Source organism: Schistocerca gregaria, chromosome 5, assembly GCF_023897955.1.
Source record: "Schistocerca gregaria isolate iqSchGreg1 chromosome 5, iqSchGreg1.2, whole genome shotgun sequence".
Classification (NCBI taxonomy): domain Eukaryota; kingdom Metazoa; phylum Arthropoda; class Insecta; order Orthoptera; family Acrididae; genus Schistocerca; species Schistocerca gregaria.
The window spans coordinates 38,334,657-38,360,281 of NC_064924.1; the positions used below are offsets into that span (position 1 = coordinate 38,334,657).

Consider the following 25,625-nt stretch of genomic DNA (forward strand, 5'->3'; position numbering starts at 1 on the left):
TACATCATTTCCAGTCATTCTTTTTCCAATCAGCAAATGACATGGTAAGTAGGGCGACGGCACACTCAACTACCTGCTATGGTCATGCAGAATAGACGGCCATCACCCAATGACTGGACCGAGCGAGGTAGCGCAGTGACTAGCATAAAGTGAAAGGCGCGATGTATTTTGCATATCGATTTCATCAACAATTATAGCATATTTATCATTCTGAGCCTGAGTACTGGAACAATCGGTACAGAAATGTTAATGATATTGTGAAACACAGTGACTGGCAGTAGGGTGCCCTGTATAATTTGCCTGTCTCTCGTTTGTAATGCGTTATGAATGATTCGGGTGGGCGCGCAAACGTGCTCAGCAGTGGACTTGTCACAGAGCAAAGGGAAACATTTTAGCTACGGAGGTCAGGGACCTCGACCTGGGCGGCGTAAGATTCTCGCAAGTGAAGCAGGCTCGGAGCTTGCAGGGTGCACCAAGCATTGTTCTCGCACAGGACATGTTGCGGCTGTGGCGGTCCGGCGCCACAGGCCGGAGTCGGGGGCGCCTTTCCGCGATTTCAGACTTCTTTTGAAGATTAGCGTCTGCTGCTCGTAGAAAATGCAGGCCACGGGAAACAAACTCCAGCCCCTTAGCGGTCCTTTCTGAATTCCTCGAACCCAGTTGAGAGGCTGTCGAAATTGGCGGGAAAACGTGTGGTCGGCGTGTGTGACGCCAGATCGCAGCGTGGGAATGATAGTTTTTGGTAGTAAGGGGGAACCGCTGGAAAAATCGCACGGTTCTCTGTTAGATTTTCCGAGTGGCTGCTGAGACCTTTTCGCGGGAAGGAGTACGAAGAGCGCAAGCCATCAAAGTGCCTGGTTCGACATTCCGGTAGTAAGGCGGCTGAATACTCCGTCTTCCCAAAGGGGCCGGCACACCCGCAGCGCACAGCTCGCGACGCAGCGCGATCGTGCCTACCGTGTGTGAATTGCAGCAACAGGCAGAGCAGTTGAATTTGATGTCACACTCGTGGAATCCAGGACGAAGGCCGTCTTACCTCCTTTTGCATTGGAAATGAATGTGCGGTTTCTAGGTTTCAGCCACCTGCTTCCAGTCGCTGTTCCGATACAGAGTTACAGGAATAATAGTCATCAGTTATCGAGAACACAGACAGAGAGCAAATTCTGGAGAGGGCAACAAGTAATTTAATGATAAGAGTATGACACTGCTTTCTATTCGTTCTTCATGCTAATCTGGATAGATATAATTGTCACAGGTTTTTGATTACTCATTTTCTATGTTTATCTCGTAAATCTGTTTATTAATTAATGTGAGTATTGAATTTAGTTGTTGTTTCTGTTCTAACCGTTCACATACATTAATGTATAGGTTTTGAAAGTACATCCAAGAAGATATTAGAAATCAGGTCAAAATTGTAACAAAAATCTTTCTCCATTCAGATTTCAGACTGAGATATCTGTTTTGCACTTTCCCCCAGTTTAAGAGCTGTGGCTATTGAGTCAATATTATGGTGGTGTGAGTGAGAGTGGGAGGGAGAAGAGGATGTATTCGGTCAACCTGTCGTTTCTTTTAATCAAATTGTGCGTAAAATTTAGTGTTTCCTCAATTTGATTAACTACCCACATAACCTTCACCATTGTTCTATAGCACCACATTTCAAATACTTCTGTTCTATTCTTGTTTGAACTGCTTATCGTCCACCCTTTTCTTCTGCAGAGGGCTACACACTGGACAAAGATCTTCAGAAAATACTTCCTGTCTCTTAAATTTGTATTTATCGTTTGCAAATATCTCTTACCTTTCTCGTTATTGACTGTTTTCATTTTTGTATCGCTTCTACTATGCTCATTGCCAGCTGTTTGTCTTCTATTTTGAAAAACTAGTAGTTTTATTGGCTCGTTAAGTAATTTAATTTTCTAATCACTTGCTGGTCTATTCTGCTACACTCAATTTCCTTTGTTTTACTTTTTTTAATTTACACCTTGTAACGTCTTTTCAGCACGCTATGCATTCCGTATCACTCGTGTTGAAACTCTTTTGGCTTAGAACTTCATCGGTAGACCTCAAAATTGCTGTAGCTGAACTTGAACTCCCTTTTGAAATTGGCTGCTCGGTTTCCTCTGTTGCCTCCCAGGTACAGAGAGTGAATGACTCGGAGGATACGTTATGACGTCTCGTCAGCCCTTTGTTGACCAACAGTCTCTTTTAGGCACTTCCAATGTTATAACAACAAACAGAGTTCTCCACGAGTCGCAGATAATCTTTCACACCCTGTAGTTTTGTTAGCTCAGAATGTCAAAGAGGGTAGACTTGTGAGTGATTACAAAAGGTTTCTGTAAATGTCTAAAGTTTGCACGACATTCTCACAGTTACAGTAATTAATTCGTGTCAGTATTTTCCAGCCTTGGCTTATCAAATGGATGGCTCCATAACAGTAAAACAGCGAGCACTTACAGTCCTCGGAACTGGAATTATTACGTTCTTTTCGAAGCCTGATGGTTTCTCCGCGTGTCACATACATTTTTCATACCAGTTGAAATAGATTTGCCGCGGTAGTATTATTGAGGATAAAAATTTGTAAGGCAAATCGATCTTATCAGAACCGAAGCGAACCAAAATAGAAATTGGGTTAGATAGAGCAGCAATCAGTCGTAGAATTAAGTTGCTTAAATGTGACATTTATAGTCACAACGCAGATCAGATTTCGACCTGTGTCAGACCATTATCAATGCGGTGCGGAATTGTAGCAGTTTGGTCGTGCTCAAGTGAATGCTTACACAGTTCAGCCATTACTGCGAACTGTGTAAGCATTCACTTGAGCACGAACAACTGCTACAATTCCGCACTTCATTGATAATGACCTGACACAGGTCGAAATCTGATCTGCGTTGTGACTATAAATGTCACATTTAAGCAACTTAATTCTACGACTGATTGCTGCTCTATCTCACCCAATATAACCACAGTCGTTGCGTGCACCCACCCCATGGAGGGCAACCTGATGAAAATAGTAACTGCAATCTTCAAACATACAAGCGTATAGCACACTGGTGGTAATTTTTGTGCCCGAAGGTCCTACTTTGTAAATGCTCGGTGTCAGCAGCTGCCTGTTTCGTCCACATTACGTAGTCCGGACCGGCGGCGGCGGCGGCGGCGGCGGCGGCGGCGGGGGCGGTGCCGAGGTGCGAGCGCCGGCCAGCCTTATCGGCGCTTTCGCCCGCGGCGACAAGGACGCCGGGCGATAGGCGGCGGCCGCTCTGCATACGCGTATATATAGAGGGGGCGGCGGGCGGCGGCCCACGACGCCATGGCATCGCGACGCCGCCCCCGCGCCGGACCGCTGCTGCCGCCGCTGCTTCTACTCTTGCTGGGCGCCACCGCCGGCCAGGAGGTGCCGCCCTCGTGCGACAGGTAGGGGCGCAACCACATGGCGTGCAGCCAGTTTCCTAGTACAGTACAGCACAGTTCTAAAGAAAAGACGACTCCGAAGAATTCCGACATCAGTTGTGTACAAAAAAAATCGAGAGATAAACCAGCAGCGGAGTGCACAAGGCGTAAGTCACAAGTGCCGAGTCTTCTCGCGTAGCAACATTTTTAAAAACTCTGAGTCCAGTAGTTAATAGGAATTCGGGTGGGAAGATCTGGGATCAGGTTAGCCTAATGCAAGTCCTTGGATCCCCATATAACTGCTTCAGCTTTCACCATATTTAATTCATAACTTGCCTTTATTAAGTGAAGCAAGTTTTAACCGATCGACAGCAAAATTGAAGAATCAGACTTTACAACAATGAGTTTTAAACACCTGCAACGAATTACGAGCCACCATTCATTAACTATACAGCAAAATTACAGAGCGTTAAAAACAAGTAACAACGATTAGCAAATTTCACTGAGCGACTTTTCTTTACTACTAAACGATATTAAAACAGCTTAACAGTCACAGAATAGGCAGCTACATTTAACCAAACTTCATTGATCAGATTTTAAGGACATTACACTACTGGCCATTAAAATTGCTCCACCAAGAAGAAATGCAGATGATAAACGGGTATTCATTGGAAAAATATATTACACTAGAACTGACATGTGATTACATTTTCACGCAATTTGGGTGCATACGTCCTGAGAAATCAGTACCCAAAACAACCACCTCCTGCCGTAATAACGGCCTTGATACGCTTAGCCATTGAGTCAAACAGAGCTTAGATGGCGTGTACAGGTACAGCTGCCCCTGCAGCTTCAACACGATACCACAGTTCATCTAGAGTAGTGACTGGCGTATTGTGACTAGCCAGTTGCTCGGACACTATTGACCAGAGGTTTTTAATTGGTGAGAGATCTGGAGAATGTGCTGGCCAGGGCAGCAGTCGAACATTATCTGTATCCAGAATGGCCCGTACAGGAACAGCAACATGCGGTCGTGCATTATCCTGCTGAAATGTAGGGTTTCGCAGGGATCGAAAGAAGGGTAGAGCTACGGGTCGTAACACATCTGAAATGTAACGTCCACTGTTGAAAGTGCCGTCAATGCGAACTAGAGGTGACCGAGACGTGTAACCAATGGTACCCCATACCATCACGTTGGGTGATACACCAGTATGGTGATGACGAATACACGCTTCCAATGTGCGTTCACCGCGATGTCGCCAAACACGGGTGCGACCATCATGATGCTGTAAACAGAACCTGGATTCATCCAAAAAATGACGTTTTGCCATTCGTGCACCCTGATTCGTCGCTAAGTACACCATCGCAGGCGTCTGTGATGCAGCGTCAAGAATAACCCCAGCCATGGTCTCCGAGCTGATAGTCCATGCTGCTGCAAACGTCGTCGAACTGTTCGTGCAGATGGTCGTTGTCTTGCAAACGTCCCCATTTGTTGACTCTGGGATCGAGACGTAGCTGCACGATCCGTTACAGCCATGCGGATAAGATGGCTGTCATCTCGACTGCTAGTGATACGAGGCCGTTGGGATCCAGCACGTCGTTCCGTATTACCCTCCTGAACCCACCGATTCCATATTCTGCTAACAGTTATTGGATCTTGGCCAGTGCGAGCAGCAATGTAGAGATACGATAAACCGGAATCGCGATAGACTACAATCCGACCTTTGTCAAAGTCGGAAACGTGATGGTACGCATTTCTCCTCCTTGCACGAGGCATCACAACAACGTTTCGAGAGGCAACGTCGGTCAAATGCTGTTTGTGTATGAGAAATCGGTTCAAAACTTTCCTCATGTTAGCACGTTGTAGGTGTCGCCACCGGCGCCAGCCTTGTGTGAATGCTCTGAAAAGCTAATCATTTGCATAACACAGCATCTTATTCCTGTCGGTTAAATTTCGCGTCTGTAGCACGTCATCTTCGTGGTGTAGCAATTTTAATGGCCAGTGGTGTATTTTTATAAACAGCTGCTATTATTTATCAGAACAAATCCCATCGGGTTGCGGGGACAGAGGGGGACGGAAGGGAAGGGCGACAGGTAAGGACGTATAAGGGTGTTACTGAAGTGGGATGGCCGACGTCCTTCCTCTCCTTGAGCCTGCAACAAGCCGGGCGCCTTCACTAGCAGCGAACCCGTTAAGTCGCTGCTGTGTTTTACCAAATGCCAAGCCCACTCACGGAAATACGTTTCTCAGGACGGGCAATAACCGACAGTCAGAACCGAGCTTGGAGCCTCCAGAGGAGGTGACTCGATCTCCCGCTCAACATGCAGAACTCCAAACCTGTAGCGCCACGAGCCGACTCGCTCCACACAGCGCACGCTCACTCGCTCCCCTTCCGGACTTTGGTCCCTACCGATGGCGCTACCGGCGCACCTCCGGAGTTATCCAGACAAATATAGCCAACGCAGGCCGAGCCCACGGGGCTCAGTCTCCCCAACAAACTCGAACACACCGCACCAGAGTCCGGCACCGGGGCAGAAGCTAAAGATGGGGCTAGCTACCCTCCTTAACCTAACTACCATGTACGCTGGAGATCTTCCCGTTGATTAAGGACCAAGAGATTAACTGGAGTCAGGAATCTTAAAATTTTACGGGGGCCTATAAAACGGTGAATCACTTCACTAGACGACTCTGCAGGTGATGGTTAATCAATGTAGCAAATATCTACTAATACCAATATTGCTGGTGCCTGTTTTGAACACAGCCGAAGTAGACTTTTCCTGCACGTCGGTCAGGGGCCTGAAGATGACGTAATAAAACGCTGAAACTGGTTGCCAAATAAAATAAGTTTGAAAATTGGCGGGTGAAGGTTATTTAATTTGACATCCTGTATCGAACAGCCGAGTACAGCAACCATTTCTAAAATGATCGACATACAGAGACTGGATAGAAGAGTCCCAGCGTTTATGGAACCTAGCTTGAAATGCTATCAACGCACCCCTCAAATTTCTGTTCGTACACTGAGCAAAGACTGGCTGGGGATAGTAAGGAATAGTGGTAACATCCCTAATAACATGATCGAAACAAAATCTCCAGAATTGCCGAGATATAAATGCCAGAGCATTCTCTCTTACGAGGGCGCACGGTGGTTCAAAGACGGCAAGGATTTTGGTAAGATCCTGCTTGGATTGGCCACTAGTTATCCCGCAGCCGGGAATTAACCGGCTAAAACGGGAAAACTCGTCCACCACCACCAAACCAACTTTTAATGAACCTCCGCCATCATATGAGGAAAAGAGATGCTACGTAGTCCACAAAGAGATGGTCCACGGCTCTGTTCTCACGAGGAGTCTCGACAAGACCTTTGCATGACTTAAAATTGGGTTTCCCTTGTTTCCATAACTGACAGACCGCACTAACCGAGGTATATCCTCACACACAGAGGGACAAACCACATGTTACCTAATTTTGGCCAAGGTCTTTTGAAACCTGTATGACAGCCCACCGCGAAGCTATGAAAATACCTAAAAGCAGTTGGAATCAATACCTGAGGGAAGCAAATTTTGAATGTGCGGTCTCCCTTCCCTTTTGGCGGGCAATAACTTTATGAACAACATACCCGTCGATTTGCTCTCCATTTAAAAGGCTTTTTTTTGTTTGTTTGGAAAATACGGAAATCTCCTTCCTCTCGCCCGCTGAGATCACAAAAGAGTTCAGAAACTACAGTCAACACAGCACTGCCCAAGGCAAGCTCGCCACTGTCCTCTGCACATTGCGGGAAGTCGCAGTCTTCATGTGTGCGACTTAAGGAATCGACCACACTGTTGTCTGGACCCCTGGTACGACGAACTAAAACGAAATGAGGAGATGAGGGCTGCCCAACGAGCAACCCTACCAGCTTTTCTGGGGAGGTCCAGTATATAACTCAACGCCTCATTATCAGTTTCGAGCATGTTTCACTTGGCTCTGGGTAATACTTAAACTTACGCAAGGCGAAGAGAACTGCCATCACATCCCACTCATACAATGAATATTTAAATTCAATAGGAGATAAGCAGCATGATGCGTAGGAGACGGAACACCTCTCTCCCTGATGTTCTTGGAGGAATATTGCCGCTGTCCCGAAATGGAATGCGTCACCCTGGACAGTGAAGGGCTTACCGAAATCTGGCAAATGACGCAGGACAGTTGCTAAGGGCGGCTTTATTTGCCTCAAAGGAAGCTTGATCACTCTCCCCCTCCAAAGGAAGGGATCATCTTGCTTGTACAAGTCATTCAAGAGCGCCGTCAATTGGGCGAAATTAGGAACAAACTTCCAAAATAAATTCGCCATTCCAGTAAATCTGACCACTTCCTTTTTGATATCGAGGGGTGAGGGAGGGGGGAGGAGGCAGTCACGCATGGAACGTGTCCACTCCTGGTCAATGCTGACCCCATGAATCCACTGACTTTCAGTAGACGGTGAAATACAAAGCTTAAAAAGACAATTAAGAATCACTGACTAGAGCTACATCTAACCAAAATTCACTGATCACAGTTTGAGCAAATGATTTATAAACACACGCTGTTAATTATGGGTATTGGTGTCGTAAGCCCTCCCAGGGAAGGAGGGAGGGGTGGGGGGAAGCGAAGAATATACAAGGAAGTTACTTCACTTGGATAGGATGGCCCCCGTCCTTTCACTTCTTAAGCCTGCAAGAGACTGACCTTTACTGGTTTCGAACCTCTCAAATAATCTCCAAATTGCTGGTGTGTTTTTCAGAATAACGTGCCCAGTCATGGAAACCGCTTCGCAGGACATCTACATCTACATGACTACTCTGCAATTCACATTTAAGTGCTTGGCAGAGGGTTCATCGAACCACAATCATACTATCTCTCTACTATTCCACTCCCGAACAGCGAGCGGGAAAAACGAACACCTAAACCTTTCTGTTCGAGCTCTGATTTCTCTTATTTTATTTTGATGATCATTCCTACCTATGTAGGTTGGGCTCAACAAAATATTTTCGCATTCGGAAGAGAAAGTTGGTGACTGAAATTTCGTAAAAAGGTCTCGCCGCGACGAAAAACGTCTATGCTGTAATGACTTCCATCCCAACTCGTGTATCATATCTGCCACACTCTCTCCCCTATAACGCGATAATACAAAACGAGCTGCCCTTCTTTGCACCCTCTCGATGTCCTCCGTCAATCCCACCTGGTGAGGATCCCACACCGCGCAGCAATATTCTAACAGAGGACGAACGAGTGTAGTGTAAGCTGTCTCTTTAGTGGACTTGTTGCATCTTCTAAGTGTCCTGCCAATGAAACGCAACCTTTGGCTCGCCTTCCCGACAATATTATCTATGTGGTCCTTCCAACTGAAGTTGTTTATAATTTTAACACCCAGGTACTTAGTTGAATTGACAGCCTTGAGAATTGTACTATTTATCGAGTAATCGAATTCCAACGGATTTCTTTTGGAACTCATGTGGATCATCTCACACTTTTCGTTATTTAGCGTCAACTGCCACCTGACACACCATACAGCAATCATTTCTAAATCGCTTTGCAGCTGATACTGGTCTTCGGATGACCTTACTAGACGGTAAATTACAGCATCATCTGCGAACAGTCTAAGAGAACTGCTCAGATTGTCACCCAGGTCATTTATATAGATCAGGAACAGTAACGGTCCCAGGACGCTTCCCTGGGGAACAGGCGGTAACAGGCAGTGGAAACCAGGCTTGGCACCTTCACAGGAGCCGATTCGTTGTGTCGTGTACCGTCCAGAACTCCAAACCCGTCGTGTCCCCAGCAGATTCCCTCTGCAAACAGCATACTCGCTTCACAAAACCTTCCAGCTTCGCGGCTTTTGTTCCCATTGATGGCACTATTCACACACCTGCAAAGTTGTCCAAACGAAGACTCTCAGTTAGGGACGACATCAAGGCTAGCCTGCACAGCTCAGTTATTTTCTAATTGACAAGTATTTCAAACGATAGCAGCTTTTGTTTTCATCTACCAAGTACATCTAAATTTGTCTATGCAATATATTAAAACTTAGTATAAAAATGCAAATAATAAAATATATAGCAGATTTTTTCCATAGTGATTGAACAGTATCTATTTTCTTCCATCTTATTCAACTGTCTTCTACACAAATATAAATTCATTTCAAAAGGAAAACTGTTTTGGTTTCGAAATAATGATTTCACCCTTTTGGGGCATCATCAGATTATTTAAAAAGAAAACGAAAACGAAAAACAGTAACACAGAATGGGCATGGTCCTGTTCACATCTACAATGAGTAATAAGTACTTTAAAAATGTCGTAAGGAAAACATACTAGTGTATAGTATTCTGCAAATAAGCATTCATGAAAAAAGTGTGAGATAGTGCAAGAATGTATGAGGCTAATATACTGACGAGAAGTTTTGAAAGTTATGGGCCAAACGTTATACCACATAAGATCAGACACTTATATATGTGGAACCTTAAGATATACAGTGGCAGAAGCGGAGTCCTCGACTTTCCGCCGTGACGAATTTACCGGACGTGGCGTCATTGATAATCCTAACGTTTACTGTGCTGCTGAGAACAGAAAAATCTGTTCCTACGATGTACGACGCTGCTATATTTATCCTATCTCTGAAGAAACCTTCCACATCGAGTGCTCGGGGTCGTGCAAGGTCGGGGTAGAAGTTGAATCATAGCGTTGCTTTACGATATTGGTTCGGCGTGTGGACTCGCTAATACAGACGGAGCGCGTGTAAGAGCCGATATAAAAACGAAGGCAGCGTTATGAACTTTTATTGGATCAATTGCTATTATTACCACACCGTCAACACAACTACAACAAATGGCTGTTGTTTCACTCCTTTTGGCGTTCGACGGACGTACACACTGCTTCACAGGAGACCCCGCATTAAACGTATAGCCACGAATGGTAATGCCCTACAAGTGCGCACCAAATAATAACCTAAAAGTTATGCTCTGGTGTGACATGTCAGGCGGTTGTCTCGCTACAGGCGATTGTGTTTCACTTTGGGACGCGATGTGAAATGAATCAGGGACTGATGAGAAAAATCAAGTAAAGAGAAAACATATTTACAATCTTGTTTCGATTACGCTGCGAAATTTTTGCTGTGAAGGCCTAACACAGGCTCCACACATTCCCGATCCCTGCCCACTCGATTTCCATGTTTTTGGAGCCGTGAAGGAAGGCATTCGTGACAGTCAGGATTCGGTAGGCAACCGCAAACTTTCTTCTCAAAAGGCATCGACCGTCTTGTCTCTCAGTGGCGGGAACGTATTAACAGTTACAGTGATTACATTTGAAATAGTAAACAGTTTACTTGGTCTTTTTCCTCGGGCTTCGCTGCTATCTGTCTACAAGAGTTTATATGGTCAACTGTTTGAGCAGAGCAAAAAAAAAACTCTCTAGAAATTACATACTGGATTTTTGTCGGAATATTCACAGGCAGACTGAAAGTGGAAAATGGATAAAACTAACCACTGTGGGGTCTAACTCTGCGACGATAGTTAGAATACCGATCGATGTTTACGTATGTTGTCTTTCATTCTTTCTGAATAGAATTAGAAAATAAGAAAAAATTGAAAAAATGCGTTCAAATATTTTTCGAAATTATTTGTCTAAAAGTGAGAAGTAAAGTACATGTGAAGATTGTTTGCCCTGCTCAAATTTTGTACAGCAAATGAGAAATTAAAGTTCAATTTTAACTTTGGAGTGTACAATTTTAAAGAGTAGTAGTGGAAATTTGTCTTCAAATTTGAGGTTAAAAACTGAACGTTATTAAATTGTCAATCGGCATATCATTTGCTGTATATTACTTGGAGCACGATTCAAAGTCGTGTGCAATGTCTCCCTACTGTATATTATCTCTTGTGTTAGACAAATAATTTCACGAAAGGTTTGAGATTTTTTCGAGTTTTCCTCGCCGGCCGGCAGCCAGTGTGTGCGCAGGGCGAGATCCGCGGGGTTGCCCCGCCTTGCACGTGCGCACTGGCCGCGGTCGTGCTGGAAGGGTGGCGTGGCGGCCGGACGCGACTTCCGCTGGGCCCAGCAACGGACAGCGAGGGTCGGCCTGTGAGGCGGAACTCACCAGCCAGTAGTGATACACTACCAGAGCTCATTAACGACCAAAGCAAAATTTATTAAATTTTCAATACGACCGCGAATGAGACAATGCATCGCGCAAACATTTACATAATTATTTCATCGAGAAAATATAATATTGAATCGAAAGTAGATAACGCCTTTCCACTTTCTTCTGTGTCCTGTTTTCTTTCCAAATGTCATTTATTGTCAAAAATTCTTTTTTCCCTGTATAAAAACTGACTGTTCTGTTGTTAAAAAAGCTATTTTAACGAAACCTATTTCACCTTTCTAAATTTCTATTAGTGCACGGTGTTGGTGGGCTCTTTCTTTGTCCAGGTAGCGTAAAACTTAAATCATTGTTCACTCTTATACAGGGTGTTACAAAAAGGTACGGCCCAACTTTCAGGAAACATTCCTCACACACAAAGAAAGAAAATATGTTATGTGGACATGTGTCCGGAAACGTTTACTTTCCATGTTAGAGCTCATTTTATTACTTCTCTTCAAATCACATTAATCATGGAATGGAAACACACAGCAACAGAACGTACCAGCGTGGCTTCAAACACTTTGTTACAGGAAATGTTCAAAATATCCTCCGTTAGCGAGGATACATGCATCCACCCTCCATCGCATGGAATCCCTGATGCGCTTATGCAGCCCTGGAGAGTGGCGTATTGTATCACAGCCGTCCACAATACGAGCACGAAGAGTCTCTACGTTTGGTACCGGGGTTGCAAAGACAAGAGCTTTAAAATGCCCCCATAAATGAAAGTCAAGAGGGTTGAGGTCAGAAGAGCGTGGAGGCCATGGAATTGGTCCGCCTCTACCAATCCATCGGTCGCCGAATCCGTTGCTGAGAAGCGTACGAACACTTCGACTGAAATGTGCAGGAGCTCCATCGTGCATGAACCACATGTTTTGTCGTACTTGTAAAGGCACTTTTTTTAGCAGCACAGGTAGAGTATCCCCTATGAAATCATTATAACGTGCTCCATTGAGCGTAGGTGGATGAACATGGGGCCCAATCAAGACGTCACCAACAATGCCTGCCCAAACGTTCTAGTACTGTAGAGCAATGAGTCGCATGTCAACACAAGCACCGAAGTCAACATTACCTTTCTTCAATTGGGCCAACTGGCGCTGAATCGAGGAAATATAGTACATACTGACGAAACTAAAATGTACTCTAACATGGAAATTAAGCGTTTCCGGACACATCTTTTCTTTATTTGTGTGTGAGGAATGTTTCCTGAAAGTTTGGCCGTACCTTTTTGTACCACCCTGTATACATTTGGCCAGTTTCGCCTGAGAACATCGACTGGAGAGAAACCCCTTATGCAGCGTTCGTAATATGCCATAATAACAAAGCCAGTAACAACGATTAATAAGACGTTACATCGACTAGAAAAGTACCAGTAGCCGTGACTAAGAACGACAGGGGCAGTGCGAATGTTGTGACGGTGGCGTTCCGTTCAGTTCCGTTGACGGCCCGCGAGAATGCTACCATTTGCAGCCTACTGTCGAACGTTTTGCCGTTTCGCTGCGACAGTTGCGTGGCGCACTGGGAGTCTACCTCCCGGCCGTAATTTGTGTTGGTACGCCAGGGTGCGAGTCGGGGCCGTTCGTTGTTCCTTTTGGATATTTCCAGTCGTTAATACAAGGGGAGACCAAAAGGACAGTTCGAATGCTACACTAACACCTTGCCTACATGCCGGTGCTGATATACCAGCGTCTGAATCGTGCTGGGTAGCATATACGTTGCAGCAACGCTCTCGCTCCTTATATGTATGTCCCCCTAACAGAAAACCGAAGTCTAGCCAAGTAAGTCATTTCATGGGGCTGCAGTCTTTTGGTTAATGACGAACCGAACACTGTTTTCTACGACTGCTCCCCTAGCATTTCATCAAATCACCTCCATCAGAAGGCGATAGTTTCCTCCTTACTGCTGCCTCTTCCGTGAACCGCGTATGCCAAAGGTTTTGTTCTCCACCGAGACAAATGAAACAAGTAGACTAGGTATGACGTGGAAAAGGACGACTCGGAAGTCCCGAAGAGAGACGTTACGAATGCATCTTATATGTGAGCACATCTACTGCGGGAATCTCAAGAAGAACAAGAAGAAGATGATGATGAAGATGATGATGACGCTGCAGTCGATATAACCGTAATGCGGGTAACAGTAGCCCAGTTTGTATTTCACTAGCTTTTGTTTCCTACTGATGTGAATTTCTTCGAGACGAGCAAACTGTCGTGAGCAGTAGTGGAGACGGAGGTCTTTTCGGACGCCTTGGATTTCCACTGAGAGGCGTGTTCGTAACAGTAACAGTCTCGACGTTGACTGTAGTTTAATTTCTAATCGAACTCCTCGACCTCGAGCAAATTATTTCCAAGACCGAACGATGTATTAGTTAATCCGAAGAAATAGGCATATTGTATGTCAAATAATGATTTACTTCGCGTGCAAAACAGAACCGTGATTTCCACATCGGATGTGGGTGCCTTGCACTAATTAATATTATTGCGCTGTGCTGAACAAACTTAGAGTGGCGAAATCTAACCAATCAAGTTTTTTCATTCCAAATTACCCAATGATCTAAAACAGCATGTTGTTCTGCAGTTCCAGCCGTAACCTTATTTGCTTAGCGTTCACGGCACGTTGCCAAGCGGAAATGCGATAAGTCGGCGTGAGCCGCTCTACCACTTGATCGTCCGATGCCCGACAATGGTGAACTGTAGTTGCTGACTGTGCAAGTTGCAGGAGCTTCGACCGCCCACTGTAACACGTCGTACGCAACTTACGGAGTTGGATTATGCCTGTCAAACACACACACACACACGTGACGTGTTTCGATCCCCATATCATTGGTGGCACTTGTTTTAACAGCGCGGGGAGCCACGTGTCGGACGGACGCTGACAGCTGACACGTTCCAGTGCGCGACTGCAGCGCCCGAACGAGTCATTAGTTTCACGAGTTGACGCAGGACGCAGACAATCTCGACAGAATAGAACGGCCATTCTACCGAAACTGTCAAGCGTGGAATGAGGGCCATGTCTGAACTCCTGTCGAAAACTTATTTGAACATTTTTTGAACAAAATATAATTGTGGTACAATTGTTGTAAGTGGCTCTGAGCACTATTGGACTTAACTTCTGAGGTCATCAGTCCCCTAGAACTTAGAACTACTTAAACCTAACTAACCTAAGGACATCACACACATCCATGCCCGAGGCAGGATTCGAACTTGCGACCTTAGCAGTCGCGCCGTTCCAGACTGTAGCGCCTAGAACCGCTCGGCCACCACGGCCGGCTGTTGTAAGTATCTCTCATATATGGACGTCAATCTCATTCACGTAACCGATGAATGGTGTCACGAGAAACAGCAAACGTCATTTGAGCACTGTTTTGTGTCCTCTGGCTAACACACGGGAGCTACTTGACAGTGCCCTGTTCGCCATCACGTATACATAGCGGCCGGCGTGCTCCGCCGAAACGCAGCACGCCACTGCAGCCGCAGAGCACTGTCCACTCGTGTTACGAGGAATGGATCACGAACGTAGGCGTCAAAATACTGGGACTGTGTCAGCAACTGAGGAATGAAATGAGAGGGCAGTATAGGATTATTGGTAGGGAGACCCCATCTGTTGTTGGGCTTCGTGAAGCAAGTCTTTCTAGTTAACACTACTCGGGTGACATGTCTGTCGATGAAGATGAGGTGAAGTGAGGAGGACAACACCGACACCTAGCCCACGAGCGAAGAATATATATGATCAGGTAGGGAATCGAACTTGAGAGTTGAGTCTGTTGAGGTAGCAACACTGACCGCTAGATCACGAACTACGGTCTCGTGTCAGAAAAGAAGCCAACGAGATAGGAGTAAGTAAGCAGCTCTGGCTGAAACGTTAGCGGCTCGTGGGGACGACCGCTGTGCTTGGCTGAGAGGGAGCAGGGGCGCCCGGTAAGCGCAACGGACGCGCACTGGCCCAGGACAGGGCAGCGGGGCGTAGCGGTGGCGGCAGGAGGCGTGCGCGCCGCCGGCGACGGCAGCGTCCTCGCCTGGCGGAACGTTGTGCCGAGATCCGCCCGCACTGCCGGCAATTATTTTTCACGAGTGGACACTGGCAGAATGACAACTGACAAGATTTAAGTTGTCAGTGAGTGCCGCGCACGTAGTTGCACTGGAAGATGCCGACCACGAAGGTTAGCAGCCCCAATTGGAATCCTTGACGTAGACACAATTTTAACTTGGCAAAGTGTCCTACAGACCATCTGAAGAATGGCTGACTCTGCATGAGATACTTACTATGGGTATCAAGTAAGATTTACTGCGGGCTGCAGAGGTTATTGCGGTTGACCTTTCCAAACGTTCCCTGTAAGAGGGAAAGCTCTATTGCGTCCCATGCTCCACGGATCTGGAACTTATTTGTACCACTGCCATCTCAAAGTCTACTTGAAATTAAAAATCGTTGTAAGAACGTGTAATTGTCCCACAGTTACATAATACACTACTGGCCATTAAAATTGCTACAGAAAGAAGAAATGCAGATGATAAACTGGTATTCATTGGACAAATATATTACACTAGAACTCACATGTGATTACATTTTCACACAATTTGGGTACATACATCCTGAGAAATCAGTACCCAAACCAACCACCTCTGGCCGTAATAACGGCCTTGATACGCCTGGGCATTGCGTCAAACAGAGTTGGGATGGCGTGTACAGGTACAGCTGGCCAAGCAGCTTCAACACGATACCACAGTTCATCAAGAGTAGTGACTGGCGTATTGTGATGAGCCAGTCCCCCGGCTACCATTGACCAGATGTTTTCCGTTCGTGACAGATCTGGAGAATGTGCTGGCCAGAGCAGCAGTCGAACATTTTCTGTATCACGAAAGGCCCCTACAGGACATGCAACATGCGGTGCTGCATTATTCTACTGAAATGTAGGGTTTCGCAGGGATCGAATGAACGGTAGAGCCACGGGTCTTAGCACTTCTGAAATGTAACTTCCACTGTCCAAAGTGTCGTCAATGTGAACAAGTGGTGACCCAGACGTGTAACCAATAGCACCCCATACCATCACGCCGGGTGATACGCCAGTATGGCGACGATGAGTACACGCTTCTAATGTGCGTTCATCACGATGTCGCCAAACACGGATGCGACCATCATGATGCTGTAAACAGAACCTGGATTCATCCGAAAAAATGACGTTTCGCCATTCGTGCACCCAGGTTCGTCGTCGAGTACACCATCGCAGGCGCTCCTGTCTGTGATGCAGCGTCAAGGGTAACGGCAGCCACGGTGTCTGAGCTGATAGTCGATGCTGCTGCAAACGTCGTCCAACTGTTCGTGCACATGGTTGTTGTCTTGCAAACGTCCGCCTCTGTTGACTCAGGGATCGAGACGTGGCTGCAGGATCCGTTACAGTCATGCGGATAAGATACCTGACATCTCGACTCCTAGTGATACGAGGCCGTTGGGATCCAGCACGGCGTTCAGTATTACCTTCTGAACTCACCGATTCCATATTCTGCTAACAGTCATTGGATCTCGACCTACGCGAGCAGCAATGTCGCAATACGATTAACCGCAATCGCGATAGGCTAGTATCCGATCTCTATTAAAGTCGGAAACGTGATGGTACGCATTTCTCCACCTTACACGAGGCATCACAACAACGCTTCACCATGGAACGCCAGTCAACTGCTGTTTGTGTATGAGAAATCGGTTGGAAACTTTCCTCATGTTAGCACGTTGTAGGTGTCGCCACCGGCGCCAGCCTTGTGTGAATGCTCTGAAATGCTAATCATTTGCATATCACAGCATCTTCTTCCTGTCGGTTAAATTTCGCGTCTGCAGCACGTCATCTTCGTGGCCAGTAGTGTAGTATATCAAGCTCTCACATGGTAACAAGTTGTGGGACTGGGAAACGACCCTCGCGATCGAGCGAGACCGTGATGTCTCAACACGGGCCGTAACTCGGAAGGTTTCGAGCCCTGCGTCAGCAGTCCGTGACGTCTGAGTGCCCCTTGCTGTGACTCTACTCGCGCAGGCGATACGCGCCTCTACCGGCCAGCGGCGACCCCCAGCAGGCTGCCTGCTGCACTGCACGCCGCGGCTGCTTACGACTTCCTCTGTTAACATCCACTTAACCCCTCCCGTGCCTCTGGGGACTACTCTTCACGGTGAAATTTCTGGAACACTGTGTGTGAGTGACTGAATGAATGGTCATACACTAGAAGAACGTGTCCACAAGTTTCTGGCCACTAATGGATGAAAACGACATACGCACATGTAGAAAAAACGTAAGAGATTATGAATCAGGAATTAAACACCTAACAAACGAAATAAAGTATATTATGTGAACTGGTACCAACATACTTCACTAGATCGCAGAAGCGCTCAAAGATCTAGCTGATCGAGAGATATCTTGATCTCTGGCGTAAAATATTCCATTTAGTCCGACGTACTCATTGCTACTACGAACAGCATAGTGAACGCATTATTGTAGCGAAGATAGACACGAAGCCCATGCCTACTACAGTAGAACAAGTTTATATGCCAACTACCTCCGCAGATGACGAAGAAATTGAAGAAATGTATGATGAAATCAAAGAAATTATTCAGATAGTGAAGGGAGACGAAAATTTGATAGTCATGGGTGACTGGAATTCGAGTGTAGGAAAAGGGAGAGAAGGAAATGTAGTAGGTGAATATGGATAGGGGCTAAGAAATGAAAGACGTAACCGCCTGGTAGAATTTTGCACAGAGCACAACTAAATCATAGGTAACACTTAGTTCAATAATCATAAAAGAAGGCTGTATACATGGAAGAAGCCTGGAGATACTGACAGGTTTCACATAGATTATATAATGGTAAGACAGAGATATTGGAACCAGGTTTTAAATTGTAGGACGCTTCCAGGGGCAGATGTGGACTCTGACCACAATCTATTGGTTATGAGCTGTAGACTAAAACTGAAGAAACTGCAAAAAGGTTGGAATTTAAGGAGATGGGACCTGGATAAACTGACTAAACCCGAGGTTGTACAGAGTTTCAGGGAGAGCATAAGGGAACAATTGACAGGAATGGGGGAAAGAAATTCAGTAGAAGAAGAATGGGTGGCTTTGAGGGATGTAGTAGTGAAAGCAGCAGAGGATCAAGTAGATAAAAAGACGAGGGCTAGTATAAAGCCTTGGGTAACAGAAGAAATGTTGAATATAATTGATGAAAGGAAAAATATAAAAATGCAGTACATGAAGCAGGCAAAAAGGAATATAAAGGTCTCAAAAATGAGATCGACAGGAAGTACAAAATGGCTAAGCAGGGATGGCTAGAGGACAAATGTAAGGATGTAGAGGCTTATCTCACTAGGGGTAAGATAGATACAGCCTACAGGAAAATTAAAGAGACCTTTGGAGAAATAAGAACGACTTGTATGAATATCAAGAGCTCAGATGGAAACCAAGTTCTAAGCAAAGAAGGGAAAGCAGAAAGGTGGAAGGAGTATACAGACGGTCTATACAAGGGCGATGTACTTAAGGACAATATCATGGAGATAGGAGAGGATGTAGATGAAGGTGAAATGGGAGATACGATAGTGCGTGAAGAGTTTGACAGAGCACTGAAAGACCTGAGTGGAAACAAGGCCCCAGGAGTAGACAAAATTCCATTAAAACTACTGACAGCCTTGGGAGAGCCAGTCCTGACAAAACTCTACCATCTGGTGAGCAAGATGTACGAGACAGGTGAAATACCCCCAGACTTCAAGAAGAATATAATAATTCCAATCCCAAAGAAAGCAGGTGTTGACAGATGTGAAAATTACCGAACCATCAGTTTAATAAGCCACAGCTGCAAAATACTAACGCTAATTCTTTACAGACGAATGGAAAAACTGGTAGAACCCGATCTCGGAGAAGATCATTTTGGATTCCGTAGAAATATTGGAACACGTGAGGCAATACTGACCCTACGACTTATCCCAGAAGCTAGATTAAGTAAAGACAAACCTACGTTTCTAGCATTTGTAGACTTAGAGAAAGCTTTTGACAATGATGACCGGAATCTCTCTTTCGAATTCTGAAGGCAGTAGGGGTAAAATACAGGGAGAGAAATGCTGTTCACAATTTGTACAGAAACCAGATGGCAGTTATAAGAGTCGACGGACATGAAAGGGAGGCACTGATTGGGAAAAGAGTGAGACAGGGTTGTAGCCTCTCCCCGATGTTATTCAATCTGTATATTGAGCAAGCAGTGAAGGAAACAAAAGAAAATTTCGGGGTAGGTATTAAAATCCATGGAGAAGAAATAAAAACTTGGAAGTTCGCCGATGACAATGTAATTCTGTCAGAGGCAGCAAAGGACTTGCAAGAGTAGTTGAACGGAATGGATAGTGTCTTGAAAGGAGGATATAAGATGAACGTCAACAAAAGTAAAACTAGGATAATGGAATGTAGTCGAATTAAGTCGGGTGATGCTGAGGGAATTAGATTAGGAAATGCGACACTTAAAGTACTAAATGAGTTTTGCTATTTGGGGAGCAAAATAACTGATGATTGTCGAAGTAGAGAAGACATAAAATATAAACTGGCAATGGCAAGGAAAGCGTTTCTGAAGAGGAGAAATTTCTTAACATCGAGTATGGATTTAAGTGTCAGGAAGTCGTTTCTGAAAGTATTTGTATGGAGTGTAGCCGTCTATGGAAGTGAAACATGGACGATAACTAACTTGAACAAGAAGAGAATAGAAGCTTTCGAAATGTGGTGCTACAGAAGGATGATGAACATCAGATGGGTAGATCATATAACGAATGAGGAGGTATTGAAAAGGATTGGGGTGAAGAGACTTTGTGGCACAACTTGACTAGAAGAAGGGATCGGTTGGTAGGACATGTTCTGAGGCATCAAGGGATCACCAATTTAGTATTGGAGGGCAGCGTGGACGGCAAGAATCGTAGAGGGAGCCCAAGAGATGAATAAACTAAACAGATACAGAAGGATGTAGTTTGCAGTAGGTACTGGGAGATGAAGAAGCTTGCACATGATAGAGTAGCATGGAGAGGTGCATCAAACCAGTCTTAGGACTGAAGACCACAACAAGAACTCATTCACAGGACTACCAAATTCATTTTCCAGTTTCAACTGAACTGAGCGATAGACAGAATCCCTTCAGCCCGTCCTGTGCCACCTTCTCGTACATTCGTTTGTGGTTACCTGGCAATATCGAAATAACAACATTACATCGTAATCAGTAGAGTGTGAATGTCTACCACGTACGGCGCAGCGTCTCTTATGGAGGTAATGGGTACACCTCCTGACCGTAAGGAGCGCAGCCGCCGCCACCACCACCACCCGTTCACCCTTCCCTTCCTGCAAGGGACCTGCAGCATTGCCTAATTGCCTATAAGCAAGACGTGCCTCACCCGTGAGGGCGCCCGCGACGGAGCACACGGCACTCCAGAGGTTCTGTTGCTACACCCGCACCAACTTTCAACAGAGAAACTTCCCGAATGAGATTTTCACTCTGCAGCGGAGTGTGCGCTGATATGAAACTTCCTGGCAGATTAAAACTGTGTGCCCGACCTAGACTCGAACTCGGGACCTTTGCCTTTCGCCTGCAAGTGCTCTACCATTTGAGTTACCGAAGCACGACTCACGCCCGGTTCTCACAGCTTTACTTCAACAGAGAGCACATTGTGCCACTAGCCAGGGGGTTGTGTTGTCCGTCAGCAGTGTCATATGCAACGTCCCTTACCAGTTCCGCCGCGCGGGGAAACCGCCCGGTACAGGCGCCTTGCCACGGTTCGACCGGCTCCCCCCCATCCTCCTTCGGGCATGGGTGTGTGTTGTCTTTAGCATAAGTCAGTTCAAGTTAGATTAAGTAGTTTCTTTACCAGCGCACACAACTGCCGAAGAACTGCCGGAAAGCACATCAAAGTGACGCCTGCGTCACAACGGAGTGGACATTTTTCCTCCAGAAGTCAATCGGGTATTTAGACGTTCACTCGTGCGAATGAGTCAGATCGTTCAAATGGCTCTGAGCACTATGAGACTTAACATCTGAGGTCATCAGTCCCCTAGACTTGGAACTACTGAAACCTAACTAACCTAAGGACATCACACATATCCATGCCCGAGGCAGAATTCGAACTTACGAACGTAGCAGCAGCGCGGTTCGAGACTGAAGCGCCTAGAACCGCTCGTTCACAACGGCCGGCCAGTCAGATCGTATAACGAGCGAGCCACGCACTGTGACGTAATTTTACTTTTTTAGCCAACCATTTCATGTGATCCAAGGGATATTAATACATTTACATGTGATTGTAGTTTACTGACGACTGTAAGTACAGTTCTTGATGAGTTATATACAAAAGGTAGAAAATTAAAAACACCAACAATGCTTCGTACGTTGTGTGGAACGATAAACTGGGCATTTTTCAACGAGGAACCTTTGGTGGGAAATAGTTTGGGCGCTGTGTATCGACAACGTTCGAGAACGGCTACGTCAGGCTGTCATCAAAATCAGCTGTGTAAGCCACGAGCGACGAGTGTGACGTGGATTCAAGCACTTTGCCTGATAACGTTTCTGGGAATCCACTGCATCCTTCAATAATGTGCTCAACGTCACTAGGTAGTTGTGTTGTATACAAGCACAGTAGCGTTGTTGACAGCATTACGGAATGTGCCACTGCACAAGTACACCAGTTCTCGATACGTATCAGCACACCAGTTCACACGTAACAGTACACAAGTACATCAGGTCAAGACATATACCACCCAAGTACACAAGGTCACGGATGTACCTGTACAGAAGTATTGCAGTTCACGCAGAGGTGCTCTTTGTCATTAGACTCAGGGGAATTGTATAGTCAATTACCTACGAGTTACTGAAAGACGAGTGCTGAGATCAGGAGACGTGACGACAAAGATGCTGATGAGCGCCTGAATTGCGAATTACTGATGAAGTCGAACGTACTGAAGCGTCAGGATTCTGAGAAGGTACAAGCCTTCCCTGATGTCATGTCTCGGTCACATACAAACGACTTTGAGACTTATTTCCCCATACTGAGCTTTGATCCTTTGCAAATCCATTGATTAGAGACATCGTATAACATCGTTTTGAAATTCTCTACATTTAATTTGGAATCTGTCGCTGGCTTGGAAGCGACTGGTCCAAACACACATCTTAAGCTGGATATACGAGTTCGTATTAAAAACTCCTGTTGTATAGGACTTAAAAGATGCGAAATAAGTCAAAATTGGTCAAATTGTAGTCTCTGAACTCAAGTTATGGGATGTAAAGGTATATGAAAGATGTAGCTCACAAAAGTTAAATTGCATGGAAATCTACATTTATACTCCGCAAGCCACCAAACGGTGTGTGGCGGAGGGCACTTTACGTGCCACTGTCATTACCTCCCTTTCCTGTTCCAGTCGCGTATGGTTCGCGGGAAGAACGACTGTCTGAAAGCCTCCGTGCGTGCTCCAACCTCTCTAATTTTACATTCGTGATCTCCACGGGAGGTATAAGTAGGGGGAAGCAATATATTCCATACCTCATGCAGAAACGCACCCTCTCGAAACCTGGCGAGCAAGCTACACCGCGATGCAGAGAATATGAAATAAACGGAAATAAGGGGAAAAGGATGTACAATCTTGTACGTATAAGCGGTGCGTAAACTAAAGACCGAGCAATACTTTTTTAACTGTGAAAATAGAGGAAATTTATTTATAAAGCCTCAAAGTGACACTACTGGCCATTAAAATTGCTACACCACGAAGATGACGTGCTACAGACGCGAAATTTAACCGACAGGAAGAAGATGCTGTGATATGCAAATGACTAGCTTTCAGAGCATTCACACAAGGTTGACGCTGGTGGCAACACCTACAGCGTGCTGACATGAGGAAAATTTCCAACGCATTTCTCATACACAAACAGCAATTGACCGCCACTCCCTTGTGAAACGTTGTGATGCCTCGTATAAGGAAGAGAAATGCGTACCATCACGTTTCCGACTTTGATAAAGGTCGGATTGTAGCCTATCGAGATTGCGGTATATCGTATCGCGACGTTGCGTTGGTCGAGATCCAATGATTCCTAGCAGAATATGCAATCGGTGGGTTCAGGAGGGTAATACGGAACACCGTGCTGGATCCCAACGGCCTCGTATCACTAGCAGTCGAGATGTCTGGCATCTTATCCGCGTGGCTGTAACTGATCCTGCAGCTACGTCTCGATCCCTGAGTCAACAGATGGGGACGTTTGCAAGGAACAACCATCTGCACGAACAGTTCGACGACGTTTACAGCAGCTCGGAGACCATAGCTGCGGTTACCCTTGACGCTGCATCACAGACAGGAGCGCCTGCGATGGTGTACTCAACGACGAACCTGTGTGCACGGCACGAATGGCAAAATGTCATTTTTTCGAATGAATCCAGGTTCTATTTAAAGCATCATGGTGGTCGCATCCGTGTTTGGTGACATCGCGGTGTACGCCCATACTGGCATATCACCCGGTGTGATGGTATGGGGTGCTATTGGTTACACGTCTCGGTCACCTCTTGTTCATACTGACGGCACTTTGTACAAGTGGACGTTACATTTCAGATGTGTTGCGACCCGTGGCTCTACCCTTCATTCGATCCCTGTGAATCCCTACATTTCAGCAGGATAATGCACGACCGCATGTTTTAAGTCCTGTACGGGCCTTTCTGGATACAGGAAATGTTGACTGCGGCCCTGGCCAGCACATTTTCCAGAACTCTCACCAACTGAAAACGTCTGATCGATGGTGGTCGAGTAACTGGCTCGTCACAATACGCCAGTCACTACTCTTGATCAACTGTGGTATTGTGCTGAAGCTGCATGGGCAGCTGTACCTGTGCACGGCCTCCAAGCTCTGTTTGACTCTATACCCGGGCGTATCAAGGCCGTTATAACGGCCAGAGGTGGTTGTTCTGGGTACTGACTTCTCAGGATGTATGCATCCAAATTGCGTGAAAATGTAATCACATGTTAGTTCTAGTATAATCTATTTGTCTAATGAATAACCTCTTTATCATCTGCATTTGTTCTTGGTGTAGCAATTTTAATGGCCAGTAGTGTAAAATTTTTTTGCAATGCCACCCTTGAAGCTCGGACTGCGGATTTGGAGACATAAACATATGTCACACATGAAAAAAATACCGCCACTGCTGTTTATAGCTGTGCAGAGGAAGTAACTTTGTGGTGTGAAATTCCTGTCGTTTGTTACAAATTTCTTGCAAGGAATTATATAAAAATGGACAGGTATATGGGAGCAAAATTTTTTCACGTAGTTGTATTCTGTCTTTGCAACAACTTTTTAATTTGTAATGAAAAGGAACCACTGCCAACACTCGAACTCAAGATTACACAGACAGACCCCGTGTGGGACGAGGGGTGATCGGCTGGGTGTACAGTGGAGGAGGCGGCCGATGAAGGCGTTTTGCGCATTTTGCAGCCACAGCAAAGAGTACTCGTCATTTAACAAAGCGTTAAAATAAGCGAAAGTTTATGAAGTACATTTGTTTGGTTGTCTGTCTTCCACGGCAACTGTTGTACCAATAGACATTTTGTTTTTACTGCTCTAAGCGTACATCGGCCTGCTCCCCCGTCCCTCGGACCAGACCGCCTCCCTGTGTCTCTGCTACCGATAGCGCCACAGTTTGCACCGCGGCAGAGCAGAGCCATTCGGGGACGCCCCGCCCTGCCGCCTCGCTGGTTAGCGTTCAGTTTACCAGCCACTGAGGCGCCCCAAGAATCAGGGAAGAAATCCAACAGTACGTACAGGAAATACTCATATCTTTTCCACGAAGTCGGCCATAATAACTAAACGTGACTATTTCTGAGGACACCAAAGTCACAGCATTGCAACACATTAGCACGCTAATAGTCGTAGTTCTCGTTGCTTCACCACAATCTTGCCTCAGCCTTCCACGAAGCGTTCACTTACATACTCGGCGACAACCTTTACTATCTTCCTCAGAGCTTCCAAGAATGTTCGCAACATAAATGAGGGGTTCTTTGAAACGTAATGTTTCTCTCGATGTCCAACACGTTGCTGTACATTTCCCAACATAAATCTAGCTATAGTGCTTT

The 25,625-nt window shown here is 45.8% G+C and overlaps 1 protein-coding gene across 1 annotated transcript in view; it reads left to right on the forward strand.

Moving 5' to 3' along the window:
* The first annotated feature begins 3,261 nt into the window (after nt 1–3,261).
* Nucleotides 3,262–25,625, forward strand: part of LOC126272558 (trehalase-like) — a 357,199-nt gene continuing 334,835 nt past the window's right edge. Inside the window, exon 1 of the mRNA XM_049975480.1 lies at nt 3,262–3,411. Within this exon, the coding sequence (XP_049831437.1) occupies nt 3,308–3,411 (104 nt within the window). The 5' untranslated portion in view covers nt 3,262–3,307. The remainder of the gene's footprint in view (nt 3,412–25,625) is intronic.